The sequence below is a fragment of the Anguilla rostrata genome, chromosome 17 (genome assembly GCF_018555375.3).
Source record: "Anguilla rostrata isolate EN2019 chromosome 17, ASM1855537v3, whole genome shotgun sequence".
Lineage (NCBI taxonomy): Eukaryota > Metazoa > Chordata > Actinopteri > Anguilliformes > Anguillidae > Anguilla > Anguilla rostrata.
In genome coordinates this window covers 1,451,717-1,469,672 of record NC_057949.1, presented here as the reverse complement: position 1 = coordinate 1,469,672, position 17,956 = coordinate 1,451,717, and the positions used below count along the sequence as shown (strand labels likewise).

The window sequence follows — 17,956 nt, the reverse complement described above, 5'->3', positions numbered from 1 at the left end:
TTTCACTACCATAGCACATTAGCAAGAGCAGTAGATAGTCCCCTTTTCACTACCATAGCACATTAGCAGGAGCAGTAGGTAGGCCCCTTTTCACTACCATAGCGCATTAACAGGAATGGTAGGTAGGCCCCTTTTCACTACCATAGCACATTAGCAGGAGAAGTAGGTAGGCCCCTTTTCACTACCATAGCACATTAGCAGGAGTGGTAGGTAGGCCCCTTTTCACTACCATAGCACATTAGCAGGAGCAGTAGGTAGGCCGCTTTTCCCTACCATAGCACATTAGCAGGAGTGGTAGGTAGGCCCCTTTTCACTACCATAGCACATTAGCAGGAGTAGTAGGTAGGCCGCTTTTCCCTACCATAGCACATTGGCAGGAGCAGTAGGTAGGCCCCTTTTCACTACCATAGCGCATTAACAGGAATGGTAGGTAGGTCTCCCAGGGTATACTGTCTCAGTGCATTTGACATTGTTGGTATAACCCTTGTTATGTTTGTATTGGGTCTTTTTGTATTTATATTTTATGTCTTGTTGTGGTTATATTGGTAGTTATGACTTTAACTTGATTATGCCTCATCAAAACTCCCTGAAGGGAGCAGTAAAGTCAGTCATGATGCATGAAAGAATCTCTGGAGCCTTGGAACCAGTGATAATTGTGAGATATCTGCCCCCTCTGAGATGCTGAAAATGCGAAAATTCCAGAGCATCACCTTAGCGCCCGCTGCAATAAGCCCCCTTTGCCCTAATCTTAGGCTGCTGGCTGGCTAAAGTGAGTAATAATTAGTAATCTGACATTAACTGCATTGTGTTAAGTACTTTATACAGGCCCTTGGCATCAGGGAGCTGTGATCTCTGATTGGGCTGGTCCTGTCTGGCACTCAGGCTCCGGAGGGTCGGTGGTAAAAAGGCTGTTTGCCGAGACACATTCTCTAGATCCATCTCCCCCTCTCTCTGCATTCTCCCACACTCTCAGAATTCTCCCCCCACTCTCTGAATTCTTTCCCTCCCTCTGAATTATCCTCCTCACTTTGAATTATCCACCCTCTCTCTGAATTCTCCCCCTTTCTCTGAATTCTCCTCCTCTCTGATTTCAGCCCCCTCTGTCTGAATTCGCCTTCTCTCTCTGAATTATCACCCCTCTCTCTGAAATATATCATCTCTCTGAATTTCTCCCCCTTTCTCTGATTTCTCCCCCTCTCTGAATTCTTCCCCTCTCTCTGAATTATCCTTCTCTCTTTGAATTCCCCCCGCTCTCTGAATTCTCCTCCTTTCTCTGAATTCTCCCCTCTCTCTGAATTCTCCTCCTTTCTCTGATTTCTCCCCCTCTCTGAATTCTTCCCCTCTCTCTGAATTATCCTTCTCTCTTTGAATTCCACCCGCTCTCTGAATTCTCCCCTCTCTCTGAATTCTCCTCCTTTCTCTGAATTTTCCCCTCTCTCTGAATTCCCCCCCTCTCTCGGAGTTCTCCCCGCTCTCTCTGGATTCTTCCCCACTCTGAATTATCCTCCTCTCTGAATTCCTGTCCTCTCTCTGAATTCTCCCCCTTTCTCTGAATTTTCCTCCTCTTTCTGAATTTTCCCCCTCTTTCTGTATTATCCTCTTCTCTCTGAATTCTCCCCTTTATCTGGATGATCATTCTCTCTCTGAATTTCCCTCCTCTTTCTGAATTCTCCCCTGATCTCTGAATTTTCCTCCTCTTTCTGAATTCTCCCCCTCTCTCTGAATTATCATTCTCTCTCTGAATTTTCCCCCTTTCTCTGAATTCTTCTTCTCTCTCTGAATTCTCCCCCCTCTCTTGGAATTCTCCTCCTCTCTCTGAATTTTCTCCTTGCTCTCTGAATTCTCCTCCTGTTTCTGAATTCTCCCCCCTGCTCTGAATTATCATTCTCTCTCTGAATTTTCCCCCTTTCTCTGAATTCTCCCCCCTTTCTCTGAATTCTTCCCCTCTCTCTGAATTCTCCCCCTCTCTCTGAATTCTCCTGATCTTTCTGAATTCTCCCCCCTCTCTCAGAATTCTCATCCTCTCTCTGGATTTTCCCCTTGCTCTCTGAATTCTCATCCTCTCTCTGAATTATCCACCCTGTCTCTGAATTCTGACCCTCTCTCTGAATTCTCATCATCTCTCTGGATTTTTACCCCTCTCTCTGAATTATCATCCTTTATCTGAATTTCTCCCTTCTATCTGAATTCTCCGCCTCCCTCTGAATTCTCACCCTCTCTTAATTATCCCTCTCTCTCTGAATTCTCCTCCTCTCTCCAAACCCCTCTCTCTGAATTCTGCCCCCTATCTTAATTCTCCTCTCTCTGAATTCTCCCCTTTTTCTGAATTCTCACCCTCTCTCTGAATTCTCCCCCTGTCTCTGAATTCTCCTCCTCCCTCTGAATTATCCCCTCTCTGAATTCTCCCCCCCACTCTGAATTCTACCCACTCCCTGAATTCCCCCCCCCCCCACTCTCTGAATTCCATGACCTTTTGTTCTGCGCCACTGCAGACCCTGCAGAGTTGTCCGTGATGTACGGACTGTACGTTCTGAGATGACTATACTTTATTTGATCTGCCCTGAACTTCTGTTACATTCGTTCTTGTTTCTAAAAGCCATAAAACACAGACGTGTGCTCGGTGCTTTGGGAAGTGAGGCAGTTTGGGTGGCAGGCTGTGCAATGCTTATTAAGGCTCCTGTGCTTCTGTCCTGGATGAGTAAGTGCATTCATTTCTTTTCTGCACAGTTTGTCTTACAGACTGCTAGATCTTTTTTTTTAAATCCGGAGAAGTGATGCCTTTGTTGTAGTCATGAATCTCCAGGGGGTAAGGTGTTCACTTTGATGTTGAAGAAAATTCTGAATGAAATTTTTACTGAAAGAGATGCTATTTAGTTGTATTCTGAAATGTGCATAGTACGTACATTTTTGTAACGCCCTTAATATTTATGTTACATGAGCGCATTACTTTAATCATTTGTGTGCAGAACCAGAAAATAAAAGCATGGAACTGGTTTCACTAGACAGAAGTCATGAGATTTCTGGTAGGCCTTTTGAGAGCAGGTGTTCCTGATTACTGTTCTTGATTACTGGTGGTGATGCTTTTGGGCCAGTCCTTAATGGTTTAAATGTTATCTGTAGTTGTCTGTGGTTGTACACTAACAAGGTCTTTGATGGCGCATGCATGAGCAGGATTGGGATCAGTTCTGAATTGGACCAAAGTGCAACGCTGATTATAGCGTTTAATTTGACAGCCTTGTGTACTGTTATACAGTCAGTCTGCCGTGTCGTTAGCAAGGTAGCTAACGTTAAACACGGTAAAAATGCCAAAAGCGGAACTGTCTCAAGTGTGGGTGTATTATATTTGTATTTCAGAAATATGAACGAGTTTACCACAAAGATTATACAGATGCAAAAGCAATAGTTTATATGTTTAATTTGTAGTAACCCAGGAAGGCAATGTAATGATTGAGAGGTTTTCATGAGTCTGAGGGGGGCTCAAACCTGGGCTGTCACAAATCCAAGTGTCGCAGGCAGACGTGCTATCTGGTCAGCTACTAGTGAAGAAGAAATATATATGTGAATGTTTTGCTGTTTTAAATTAGTGTACATGTAATTTTACGTGTGCATCTGATGTTTTTATTGGCTGATGTACCTTAAATGTACAATAGGGAGACATATTATTTGTGGGCCTGGACCATTTGTGATGATGTAATCAGGCAGGAAAAAGATGAAGTGGAAGAAGGAGAAAATGCCAAATCACCTTAGTTTGGGGCTTCAGTGTGGGGACGTGTGGCGTTGTTTGTGAATTTTATCTGTTGAAAGGTACAGAAATGAATGTTTTTATGGGCTGAGAGTCTGTGGAACTGTGGAAAAATGCCAAACCCTCTGTGCTGTATAGGTATGGGGCATGCCGAACCCGCCCCCCCCCCCCAAGGCGTAACTTGGCTGGATGGCATACCTGCCTTCCCAATCTCTTCTAATCTACCAATGAATAAATTTGCATAAGAAGAGGCCATATTACTACCCATTGCTGTGCCTTGTTTTTGCATGTAATGCTCCGCAGGAAATGAACAGTAATTGTGTGCAAGTTCAACAAATAATCAGTGGATATTTCGGTTGTGCTCTGGGAAAGGTAGTATCTCAAACTATCTAATCCCCCATTATGTGGAATATTGGTATACAGATTAGACACATCCCGGCTCACAATAAATGTTACCTCAGTTAAATTGTTCACCTAATTAAGACGATTCAAAAAGTCATTGGCATCATTTTAGTATGAAGGCAAATGTTTCACTGGAGAAAGTATGTGGAAATCTCTAAATTGGGAGGAATATTGGTTGTGATAATAATCCAATTCCAGAAATAATGGGCCAGCCCATTGGACTGCTTAATGACTTGTGAATGTTGGGCAGTATGTAAAACACTGATGGTCTTGAGAATTTTTAATCAGAAAATCCTCCCGATCTCAATTTCAGTTTTAAAATCCAATGTGGGGTCATCGTGTAATTTGTAGTAGCAATGTCTAGCCTATCATTCAATTGGTTTAGTCATTCTTTAACATAAGCATCCCGATTCGGAATTACTATAGTGCCCCTTTATCATCTGGCTTTATCACAATATAATCACATTTCTGTATGATTTCAGAGCTTTCAATTCTGATTTTGTTAGATTAAAATGAATTTAATTAAATCTTATTTTGTTATTTTAAATCTAAATTCAGTCCCGTTGTCCTTCACCCTGCTGTACATACTTGGAATGATTTGATTAACAGTGATGTTAAGGAAGTCCTGAAAAGGAGTTACATTATTGCAATAATTTAACAAAATCAGAATTGAAAGCTCTCATCCATATTCAGATAAAATTTGACTGAGGGGTTTTGTTACCTGTAATTCTGACTTCGTTTATTCGATCAAGTGTCCCTATGGCTTAATTTATATTGGAGAAACTGCTATATAGATCGAGACATATTCGCATAAACGAACTACTTTCAATGCCTCATAAGTGGGTAGAATTTTTTTTTTAATTTAAATGAAATTGCACTTCTTGTAATTCCATTTCAAATTCAAATTCCACTTCCTCTTCATGAATGGATTTGGAATGGGATCCAGAGCTGTGAGTCGGCCCCAGCTCTGCAGCATGCCGATAAGTCTGCCTTCTCCTGCGGCTGGTCTGCGCAGTTTCAGCCTGTAAAGAGCCCATAGCCCCCCACTGGGAAGGTTGTGCAACCTGTCCTCTTATCTTCTGTTTTATAGAGGGATTGTTTGTGTGCCTTTGCCTAAGCCACTCTCTTTCTTTTCTTTCACTCGGCCCACCCCTCCCTTCTGCTCTGCACCCATCTGTTTTAATTCATTTCTTTTCTGGCCAGCTTCTCAGCCTCCCTCTCCATTTCACAGGAGGTTTTGGCTTCTCCCCCTAGGCTACAGTTGTGTGATACATTTTAAAGAGTACCCAGGCTGTCACAGGCATGCTGCGGAGCCAATCACAAGCCTTCCCTTAAAGAGGGGGTGGGGGGAAAGGGGGGGGCGCCAGAGTGGTGGGTTTGAAGGTGCAGGCGTAAGGCTGGCACGGGGAGAAGGCCGCTGGGCCTGTGTGTTTGAGTTTGAGACCTGGCCAGAAGACCCCTGGCAGAGCTCTGCTTCCTGGTGGCCAGCGGTTTAGTGTGAGGGAGGGGGCTGTGCCCTTTCTCCCTTCCGCTGGGGAGTCAGACACGTTTTGGGGTGCTGTGAAATAGTATTTGCCCCCTTCCTGATTTCCTCTATTATTGCATATTTGTCACACTTAATACTTTCATGACCTCCAGACAAAATGCAATATTATACGAAGGGAACCTGAGTGTACACAAAACACATTTAAAAATTATTGTTTCATTTATTTCATTATGAAACGTTCTCAAACCCCCGTATCACTCATGTGAAAAAGGGAATTGCCCCCTTAAACTTAATAACTGGTTGCAACAACTTTAGCAGTGATAACTGCAACCAAAGCCTTCCTATAATTTTATATCAGTCATTAACATCGCTGGACAAAATATATCTTCCTTATAGAACTGCTTTAATTCAGTCAAATTAGTAGGTTTTTGAGCACAGACTCCTGTTTCAGGTCCTGCCACAGCATCACTATTGGGTTCAAGTTAGGACATTTAATAGGCCACTTCAAGACTTTAATGTTTCTTTTCAGCCATCCAGATGTGGACTTGCTTTTGTGTTTTGGATCATTGTCTTACTGCATAACCCAGCATTGAGCTTCAGCGAAAAGGACAGATGACCAGACATTCTCCTTAAGAATTTTCTGGTACAGAACAGAATTGATAGTTCCTTCAATGATCGCAATTTATCCAGGTCCCGAGGCAGTAAAGTATTCTCCATCACACTACCATCACCATGTTTGACTGTTGGTATGATGTTCTTACTGTGAAATACTGTATTTGCTTTATGTCACACATAATCGGACCGTATCGTCCAAAAAGTTCCACTTTTGACGCATCTGTTCATAGAACATTATCCCAAAAGGGATCATCCAGGTGCTTTTTTTGCAAATATGAGATGACCATTGATGTTTGTCTTGGTTAGCAGTGGTTTCTGCCTTGCGATTCTCGCATGAATCCAATTTTGGCCACGTCGCTATATACACCTGAGCCTAGAAAGGCCTGCCGTGCTTTGGATGTTTTTTCAGGCTGATTTGTAACTTCCTGGATGACTTGTTGCTGTGCTCTTAGAGTCATTTTGGCTGGTTGGCCATTTCTGGGAAGATTCACCACAGTTCCAAGTGTTCTCCATTTGAAGATAATGGCTCTCATTGTGGTTCAGTGGGGTCCCAGAGCCTTAGAAATGATTTTATAACCCTTTCTAGACTGATATATTTCAGCAGATTTCTTTTGATTGTGGCATATTGTTCATGTAGAAACTTTGTGGTTTGTGGTTAGGTTAATTGGTTGATTAAGTAAATAAGTGGGCAATTATTTACCCACTTGGGTGATATGGGTGTTTGATAACCTTTATAATTACAGACATGAAATAATACATTTTTAAATGTGTTTTGCGTTTACTCCGTTTCCCTTTGTTTTATATTACATTTGTCTAAAGATCTGAAACCATTCAGAGTGACACGTATGCAATAATAGAGGAAATCAGAAAGGGAGCTAATACTTTTCATGGCACTGTAGCTGGGCATTAGACCTACACACGTCGCTACCATACTGGACTCTCAGAGAGATAAGCTGGCTTCACTTGTGAGAGTTAGGCCCCAGTGATATGGGTCATGCACCAGGTGATAGAGGCCCGATAGCAGGCACGTACTGCCAGGATGGGCAGTGCTGTCACCAGACAAAGCGGCTTTCACTTTCTCCCCTCGCCTCCCCTCCTCTCCTCTCCCCTCTCAACCTCCCCTCACCCCACCTCCCCTGCCCCCCTCCCCTCACCTCCCCTCACCCCACCTCCCCTGCCCCCCTCCCCTCACCTCCCCTGCTCCCCTCCCCTCACCTCTTCTCACACAGATAATGCTGCACATGCATGCTAGCAGGGATAAACCTGATTGAAGGGGAATGGCTGATTGAAAGGCACAGAAATTAAGGCTGAGCCGTACCCACTGCCTTCCAAACCACTTATCTCACTGCAAGGTGCTGCTCGTTATATGACCAAAGAAGGTTCCCACCGCACAGAACACATATGAAAATATAGGTTGATGAGCAGTCATGCACAGCTTTGTTGTCTGTCTGGATTTTCACAGGGCAGGCATTGCTAGCACGTTTGCCCTGACCCCACATCACTGGAGCTGTCAGTAGCGCAGTGGAAACGTGGGCACACGCAGACGTGCTCACGCAGACGTGCACACGCAGACGTGCACACGCAGACGTGCACACGCAGACGTGCACACGCAGACGTGCACATGCAGTATGACGATTTACTGCCATGAGACCTGAAGAAGTGAATACTGACCTGGTAGTTCCATGGAGCCCCCTCTAGTGCTGACAGACAAGGCTCCTTCAGCATTGTCCAACCAGAGGGTCTGAAAATCAGCCGTTTGATTGGCTGTGACAGTCCACTGCTCCTGAACAGCGTGGGCACTGGGCAGCATTGCGTCAGCCCCCTTGGGTCTACAGTGCCCCCACCCATTCGGCCTAAACACTTCTTATGCACCCGACTCTGCTAATGTCATTCCATTTAACGAGGCCCAATCATAAAGAAATGATTGAATGGGTACAGTATGAGTATGCCGAACAGTATAACATCACATTACCATAAAATCTAATGCCAGCAAAAGATTTTCCTTGGAAGTTTGCCTTACCTCAATGAAAGAAAAGGGGAAATTATATTAACCATGTTTTCCAGGTTTTTAAACGCCAGTCAATCCATTAATTAGAACCTTATTTAGACCATTATACTGGGCCCATTCCGTCGTTTGATTGCATCCCACAGTGAGCCTGCTAGTTGGTTAGTAGATACCTGCTGCATGATTTGACTGGGGTCATTTTTTTACGATTGTGCTCCATTAAATGTGATGATGTTTGCTGTATCGTGTGTGTGTTCTGACAGACGGTGGCCATTTTGAATAAGTGTATGCAAATCTAGTTTATAAGAATACACTTCCCTGGTGCTGCTCAGCCAGCAAAAGACAAAGTATGTGCAATATTAATTTTTAATATATATATTTTTTAATGACTTATCACAGAAGCCAGAATAAATTGTCCATATTTCAGCACTTTTTCCCATTTGATCCCAGTCTGGTTAGAGGTATGCAGAACTAGGAGTCAAAGCAGTGGTTTTAAGTTCTATTTTGGCTGCTCAGCAATGCTAGCATGAGGGAACATGGGTGCCCTTCTTCAAAACGTTTCTGTAATCTGAAGGCAAAAGTTGCGTATGGTCCTGTTGGAATTGCAGCTTGCTAATGTTGTAGACTGCAGCTGACACATCTGACCATGAAATTATCAAACATTTTCTCCCTCTCTAAAATTGGGAATATCTTTAGTCACTAGATCCAGATTAGTAAACTTCCAGAATAAAAAGGAGTGGGTTGCCATGAAGATGTTTTTTATTCAGCCACCTGTCTCTAACATACGATAAAACCATTTTGCACTGTGTGCAAGAGCAAATTACCAGTGCACACCTTTCACTATAAAGCCATACAGAAATATACAGAAATTTCAAATACTTCTATTAAAAGAACGGGTAGATGGAAGTGAGAGACAGTGAAGGGCCATCATTCATTTCAGAGTCTTTCAGGGTCCTGAGTGATCTGAAAGCTGGTTTTCCACACACTGGCTGTTCAGAAAGGACCTGGGGATGGTGCAGCCCTGGTATATTGTGTTTCATAAACAATGTGCTGCGCTCTCAAAGGCATGCGGCCATTGAAATACGGGCTGTTATGAGCAGTGCGAGGCAGCGGCTCCCGGCCTGAGTAACTACATTAGGGAGGAGGATTTATACGCGCAGCGTGTGCAGTGTGAAAAGACTTACAGAAATGTTCTCTGTGTCTCCCGCCTGGAAATCCACAGCTGAAAGAGAAGAAAAAGCGATTGAAAGAGAAGAAAAAGTGATTTAAAGAGAAGAAAAAGCGATTGAAAGAGAGGGGTCAGCGGCTGCTGTGGCCGAGCGTTTAATCGCTGAACCGCGTGTCTTTCATCGCTGTTGCTTCGCCGCGGTGTTGTTAAGGAGCGAGGTCGAGATCTGCCGGGTCACTGGGGGACGCGCGGCACACATCCTCGGCTACCGCCACGGAGATGCTGCTGAGGGCTGAGCCGGGGAACGCAGGCGAAGCAGCCCCACGGTGAAGGAGCCCCACGGCGAAGGAGCCCCACGGCGAAGGAGCCCACGGCGAAGGAGCCCACGGCGAAGGAGCCCATGGCGAAGCAGCCCCACGGCGAAGGAGCCCCACGGCGAAGGAGCCCACGGTGAGGGAGCCCACGGCGAAGGAGCCTACAGTGAAGGAGGCCATGGTGAAGAGGCCTACGATGAAGGAGGACCACGGTGAAGGAGGCCAAGGTGAAGGAGGCCCACGTTGAAGGAGGACCACGGTGAAGGAGGCCATGGTGAAGGAGGCCCACGTTGAAGGAGGACCATGGTGAAGGAGGCCCCTGACAGGTGCTCACAGGGTCTAGGAGCCCACGCGTCGAAGTGGTGTGCTCTCACGATGATCAGCTGCTGCTCATCAGCTGGTCTGACACTGTGCTGCTGCTCATCAGCTGGGTCTGATCAGCTGTGCTGGCTCATCAGCTGGGCTGATCAAGCTGCTGCTCATCAGCTGGGTCTGATCAGCTGTGCTGCTGCTCATCAGCTGGGTCTGATCAGCTGTGCTGCTGCTCATCAGCTGGGTTTGATCAGCTGTGCTGCTGCTCATCAGCTGGGTCTGATCAGCTGTGCTGCCTGTTGATCTGGCAGCAGTGCAGTGTTTAGGGAGTTGGGCTCAAATGCTTCTGTAAAGATTCTCTCTGGGTAAGTGGTTGAATTTAACATCATTTTTCATCAAAATCCCCTTTCAGCAGTTATCTCTGGTTCTTCCTCAAACAGACTTTGATGTGCATGGACCAACCAGGGACCTTGATGAGCTGTTTTTAATAAGACCGGTCACATTTACCAGGGGTGTACAACAAAGTCTCAGTTTGCTTGTGATTGGATGCCAGCTTCTGCTCTTAACTGTTTCATGAGGCCAATCATCTATTGGATCTGACATTTTTTATGGAGTCATAAGCTACAGCTGCAGACTGGAAGCATATCTTTGGTGGAGTGATAATGGGACAAACCAGTGCTGGTGTATACAGAGGTTTAGAAACCGAAGCATGAATAATTGATCGGAACGAAACCCGTAACCCGTACACGCACCGGCCTTACCGAACTGTGCACCCCAGTCAGTGTGCGTAACCAGACAGAACCGGGGGGGAACCGGGGGGTGCGGGTGACGCGTGTCATCTCCCACAGCCGTGCGACAGGTTCGCGCAAGGTTGCCGCGGTGACAGATGCCTGTAATGGAAACAGCTGCTGCAGCTGGCGCGGGTGGCCCTCAGAGGCTGAGCCTGCGTCAGAGCTCTGACTGTCTCTGCCACAAACGAAAGGTGTGTGTGTGGGGGGGGGGGGGGGGGGGTGGGGGGGGGGGTTTGTGTACATCCATAGCGCAGCGCTCAGTGAGATAAACAGAAGTGAGCAGAGGAGGATGGTGCTGGTTACGCTTGCCAAGCGGCACGGCACCAGTGCTGTGAGTCATCCTTATTTACTCAGCCAATCATGAGAGAAAGACAGAGAGAGGGAGAGAGAGGGAGAGAGAGGGGGAGAGAGAGAGGGAGAGAGAGAGAGACGAGAGAGAGACAGAGAGAGAAGGGAGAGAGAGGGAGGAGAGAGAGAGAGAGAGGGAGAGAGAGAGAGAGAGAGAGAGAGAGAGAGAGAGAGAGAGAGAGAGAGAGAGAGAGAGAGGGAGAGAGAGAGAGAGAGAGGGAGAGAGAGAGAGAGAGAGGAGAGAGAGAGGAAGAGAGAGAGAGAGAGAGAGAGAGAGAGAGGAGAGAGAGAGAGGAGGAGAGAGGAGGAGAGAGAGAGGGAGAGAAGGAGGGGAGGGAGAGGGGGGAGGAGGAGAGAGAGAGAGAGAGGGAGAGAGAGAGAGAGGGAGAGGGAGAGTGAGGGTGAGGGAGAGAGGGAGAGAAAGGGAGAGAGAGACTCAGTGATCACAACCTGGCCATTGAGACCGGCAGACCTGGCTGCCCAGAGAGAGGACAGGTTGTATCTCTGTGTAATATTTAGGAGGTGGAGACAGACCATCATTTCCTCACAAAATGTGGAAAATACAGTGTCCCTATGATGTGTGTGTGCCTGTGTATGTGTGTCTGAATGTGTGTGTGTGCGCATGTGTGTATGTAAATATATGTGTGTGTGTGGTCCTATGTGTGTGTGTATATATGTGTCTGTGTCTGAGTGTGTGCGTGTATGTGCATGTGTGTGTGTGTGTGTGCACGTGTGTATGTGTGTGTGTTCCTATGTGTGTGTGTATATATGTGTCTGAGTGTGTGCATGTATGTGCATGTGTGTGTGTGTGGTCCTATGTGTGTGTGTCTATATGTGTCTGAGTGTGTGCGTGTATGTGCATGTGTGTAGGAGGGAAATGCTTATCCATGTTTGACAGTCTTTCTGAGAAAAACCTTTTAATCTACACTTCACACTTTAATCTTTTAAGACTTTCATTACTTTTTGCCATAGCTTATTGTGAATGGATTTTTTAGATCCTCGGCTTCTCAGTGAAGGTATCTCTAAAAATCTTGTGTGCCTCCATTTTGGATTGGGTGCATTGCCCTGGTTAAATGGCTGTCTGTGCCTTTCCCAGCGCCCCGTCTGATAACACGGTGAATTCTCACCCCTTTGCTCTTCTTGTGGGACTAATCCCCCTCGGATCGATACGTGTGCTGATTGTGCCGAAGGGTTCTTTCTTTAACTGCGGGGGAAAAGGTCAGCGTGAGCCCTCCCCCCTCTGAGGGATTACCCAAACTCTTCTGCTAAAGTTTCTACGACAGGTTCCACTTCCTCCAGGAACAGCCCAGCCCCATGCACAGTAACATGTTCAGTGTTCAGTCAACTCGTCCAGAGCACATATGGTATTAACACTGTACATGTTACTGTGTAGGAGCTGTGCGTCTTAACACTGGACATATTACTGTGTAGGAGCTGTGCGTCTTAAAACTGGACATATTACTGTGTAGGAGCTGTGCGTCTTAAAACTGGACATATTACTGTGTAGGAGCTGTGCATCTTAACACTGGACATATTACTGTGTAGGAGCTGTGCGTCTTAACACTGTACATGTTACTGTGTAGGAGCTGTGCGTCCATAAATGAAGTTGAATTCAATTCACTTTTATGAGTACAGCGCTCTTCACAGAAACGCTGTCACAAAGACACTTTGCTACTGAGGAACAGGAGAACAAGGTGAATGCTCCCCAGTGGGGAGAAAAACACTCAGGGGGTGGGGAGGAAGAGCCCCCCCAGATTGCGGCACACATTTAGGGGTATGGGTTTGGAACTGAAGCGGAGCTGATATTTTAGCTGAACAGTGGATAGATGGGCTTGAACTGGGCCTGAGCCCGGCCGAGCTGACCCCGGAAGAGCTGACCCACCCCCTGCTCTGCCCTCCAGAAAAGAGCTGAAGACCTTTACACTGTATCTGTAAGAGCGGGGCACACAGGGGTCTGAATGAGCCTTTTAAATGAGCTTGTGATGTGCAGAGTGACTGGGCTGTGTGCAGTCAGTGGGCTGTGCAGAGTCAGTGTGTTGTGCAGTCAGTGGGCTGTGTAGAGTCAGTGCGTTGTGCAGTCAGTGGGCTTTGTAGAATCAGTGGGTTGTGTAGAGTCAGTGCGTTGTGCAGTCAGTGGGCTTTGTAGAATCAGTGGGTTGTGTAGAGTCAGTGCGTTGTGCAGTCAGTGGGCTTTGTAGAATCAGTGGGTTGTGTAGAGTCAGTGGGCTGTGCAGTCAGTGGGCTGTGTAGAATCAGTGGGCTGTGTAGAGTCAGTGGGCTGTGCAGTCAGTGTGATGTGCAGAGTCAGTGGGCTGTGCAGAGTCAGTGTGCTGTGCAGTCAGTGCGTTGTGCGGCCAGTGCGTTGTGCGGTCAGTGGGCTGTGCGCAGTGCTGTCAGAGAGCGGGAGCTGGCTGCTAAAGATGGTGTCTGTCTCTGCAGGATCCTCATACTACGATAACGTGCGGCCGCTGGCGTACCCCGACTCTGACGCTGTGCTCATCTGCTTCGACATCAGCCGCCCCGAGACCCTGGACAGCGTGCTCAAGAAGGTACTCTCACACTACACGCACACACACACACGCAATCACGCACACGCGCACACACACAAGCACACACACGCGCACGCAATCACACACACGCACACACACTACACACACGCACACACGCACACACACACATGCACACGCACACACACGCACACTCACACACGCGTACACACACACACACACACACTACACACACTCACACACACGCAATCACGCACACACGCAATCACGCACACGCAATCACACACACGCACACACACTACACACACACGCACACACGCACACACACACATGCACACGCACGCACGCGCACACGCACACACACACACGCACACGCACAATCACGCACACGCACAAGCACACACACACACACACGCACGCACATGCACACGTGCACACACACTACACACGCGCACACACTTAAACGCACATGTACACACACACACACGCACACACACACACACACACACGCACACACACACGCACACTCACACAGGCACACACACACACACGTACACGTACACGCACACACACACACACACACGCACACTCACACACGTACACACACACACACACACACACACATTACACAGGCACACACGCACACACACACACATGTACACACGCACACACAAACACACACGCGCACACACGCTACACACACTACATATGCGCGCATACACACACGTACACACACACACGCACACGCATGCACACACGCACACACACTACACACGCAAACGCGCACACACACACGCACACACACTTAAACGCACATGTACACATGTACACGTGCACATGTATTACACAAGAGCACACACACATGCACACATGCACAGGCACACAGGAACACAGGAAGCCTTGGTTTTGGCTTTGTTATGTTTGCGGGGGTTTGAGAGCAGCCGTAACATAAATGGGAGCTCGTCCGGGATTTTACCCTTTGGAGTTTTAAAATTTCTGTTCTTAGCCCGGTTAGTTTAGCCGCCGGGCGGGTCCAAGGGGCTTGTCACTTGATTGTTTTGGTCTGCTGATAGTGCTCACGAGTTTAGTGTTCAAAGTCGCCCCGAGCGCAGAAAATCACTGAAGACTAGTTTACTGAGTTAGGATTTTTTATTTTTTTTATTTGGTTAGATAGGATCGGGGAAGCCCACAATAGAGTTGAATGGTAGCGCCACTGATTGGTTTAATCACTCTGGATTTGTATCAGCTGTTTCGTCCAGCTGGGCCAATTGAGCTGGGAAAAGGAGAGAGTCGTTTGACTTGCATGGTTTTTTTTTGATAGCGCTGTTCAGTTTGATAACTGTGAGTAACATGGACGCCTAAATATTTAGGCTACGTAAAGTTTTTGTTAGTCTCTTGTTATCGCTGCTTTGTGATAATTGTCTGTCAGCTGATCCTCCTGCACGGTGTTTTGCTTAGTGTTCGGCCACGTTAGACTGGTTTAGCCCAGACGGTCTTTCGATTTCCGAACTTCGCATCTATTGCTTTCTCGTTCCGTATTGTGGAGTATACTATCGTACATTTGTCGGCTTCCGAATATTAAGTCTCTGACCTTGTCCGTTTCGTGTTAGCCTGGTAGTGCTTCTGCTTCGGTCCTAGACGATTATATTGCGGAACCCTCCGATAAATTGCTCGAGCCTCGAGATGTAACGTTCAGTTTGCTCGAATGTGTGTGTACTTGCACATGGTACTATAGACTAATAGTCCCTTGCTTTTACTGAACATCCTTTCACTACCAGTTTTTAATTGAATTGCCATCTATGCTATGGCTGAGTCTGGATGTGAGTAATTACTATTTGAATTCAGTCAGCTAGATGTGGTATCTGGATGTGCATCAATTGTATGGCTGGCAAGTGAAAAAGTTCCTGCGGCGTCGCATGCGTGCGGCGCGCGTAGAGTTCCTGCGGCGTTGCATGCGTGCGGCGCGTGTAGAGTTTCTGCGGCGTCGCATGCGTGCGGCGCGCGTAGAGTTCCTGCGGCGTCGCATGCGTGCGGCGCGTGTAGAGTTCCTGCAGCGTCGCATGCGTGCGGCGCGCGTAGAGTTCCTGCGGCGTCGCATGCGTGCGGCGCGCGTAGAGTTCCTGCGGCGTCGCATGCGTGCAGCGCGCGTAGAGTTCCTGCAGCGTCGCATGCGTGCGGCGCGCGTAGAGTTCCTGCGGCGTCGCATGCGTGCGGCGCGCGTAGAGTTCCTGCGGCGTCGCATGCGTGCGGCGCGCGTAGAGTTCCTGCGGCGTCGCATGCGTCCGGCGCACGTAGAGTTCCTGCGGCGTCGCATGTGTGCGATGCGCGTAGAGTTCCTGCAGCGTTTCTCTCTGTCTGTCTCCCCTTGTTTGTCTCCCCTTGTTCACTTTGTTTTGTTTTGGGGACTGGTGTCCCCAGCTGGTGGTGGGGGTGTTACGTCCCTCCGCCTCAGGTGGGGGCGCTGGCCGTTTGGACACATGCGTGTGTCTTGTTATAGTTAATTGAGAGCACCTGTGGCGGTGCCCTTTTAAGAAGCCTGGAGTTGGCTTCTCAGGAAGATGGGGGCTTTTTCTCCTCACCTCTCGACCACGGCCGGGTCTTGATTTTATCTTGTGTTTTGCAGCTATTTTAGTATCTCTTATGGGTAGTTGAATAAAGTTATTGGTTGTTTTTGGGAAGCCTTGGTTTTGGCTTCTGTATGTTTGCGGGGGCTTGAGAGCAGCCGTAACACCAGGTCATCCATGCTGTGATGTCAGCCAAGCAGGCAGATATTCTCTCACTCACCTTATTGGCAGAGGGAGGGAAAGAGAAGAAGAGTTGAGTTCTCTTATCACATAACAGTGATAAGAGAAGCCATGTGAATTAATGACTGAACCAAGAGATTTGGTGTAAGTAGAGACCAGCAGAGACTCCAGTGCAGATCCCTGTGGGACTCCTGTAACAAGGGGGATTGTGTGCTGAGACAGACCTCATCCACGTGACCTGGTAGGACCTATCTGCAAGATAGGAAGCAAACCAAGATGGAGAAGTCCTAGAAATGCCCAACTCAGCCAAAGTGGAGATGAGTAGTTTGTAGTTGACTGTCGAATGATGCAGACAGGTCTAGCAGGATCAGGACAGAGGAGTGGGATGAGGCTCTTGCAGTGTCTAGTGCCTCTGTCATAGTCAGGAGGGCAGTCTCTGCTGAGTGCCTGGTTTGAAAGCCGGATTGGTGAGGGTCAGGCTGGTTGTTCTGATGGAGAAAAGATAATAGTTAGTTAAACACTGCTTGTTCAAGAGTTTTGGACAGATAAGGTAAAAGTGATACTGGTCTATAGTTCTTAACATCAGAGGGGTCTAATGTAGGTTTCTTGAGGATTGAGGTAACATGAGCCATATTAAAGTCAGAAGGAACATGGCAAGGGAGGCATTATTGATAGAGGACAGGTAAGGAAGGAGCTCACTGGATATAGATTGGAAGACTGTAGATGGAATGGGGTCTAGCGGACAGGTGGTTGCACGATGAGTACATTTGAGTCTTCCTCTTGAAGGAGGTCAGTGTAGCTGGGGGTTTGTTCTGGGGAGTAGGGGGCGTCTCTGGCTGAGTGAAGGAGTTCTGGATACTAGCCAGCTTGTACAAATTAAGGATATAAAGTATATTGAAAGCAGGTGCTTTCACAGACATATTGTTCCTGAGTTGAGTAAGCAACAAACATCTCTGCATGCTAACAGCTGGGTATGAAAATGCTGGGCAGGCCTCATTAACCATTGTCAACAATGGCTAGAAGAAGAGATCTGAGTGACTATGAAAGAGGGGTGGTTGTTGGGGCATGAGCAGGAGCTTCACGGACGGAGACTGTGGAACTTGCTCATGTGTTGCGAGGAATAGTAACTAAGGGTGACGGAAAATATCAGTCTAGGGCGTGAGCAGAGGTAGTTTCATCAAGTACATCCTTTCGGGAACTTCACAGAGAGGGATAGCAGGGTTGGTGTTTTCTGTATTTTGGTAGTTAACTGTCGATCACCCTTGTAGGAGGGAAGCAGCATATCAGTGTTCCACAGCAGCACAGATCATGCACAGTAGCTAGCGAGCTTACGTATGTTAGCGCTGCAGCATCAAAGGCAAAAAGTCTATTAATATTCCACAGCGCAAATAGTTGAAACAGACAAGATGTGCAAGGTCAATATTGTTACTGGTTTGTACAGGCATACTCTATCTGTAGGGTAGGAGTGCAGGTTTCTGATTTTGCAGGATCTGTATATTACCTTTGAGGCTTAGCGGTTGGA

At 47.2% G+C, this 17,956-nt stretch overlaps 1 protein-coding gene across 1 annotated transcript in view; it reads left to right on the top strand.

The window, feature by feature from the left end:
- rnd2 (Rho family GTPase 2) overlaps positions 1–17,956 on the top strand; it is a 58,560-nt gene that overhangs the window by 27,398 nt on the left and 13,206 nt on the right. Inside the window, exon 3 of the mRNA XM_064315068.1 lies at positions 13,623–13,732. Coding sequence (XP_064171138.1) covers positions 13,623–13,732 — 110 coding nt within the window. The remainder of the gene's footprint in view (positions 1–13,622; positions 13,733–17,956) is intronic.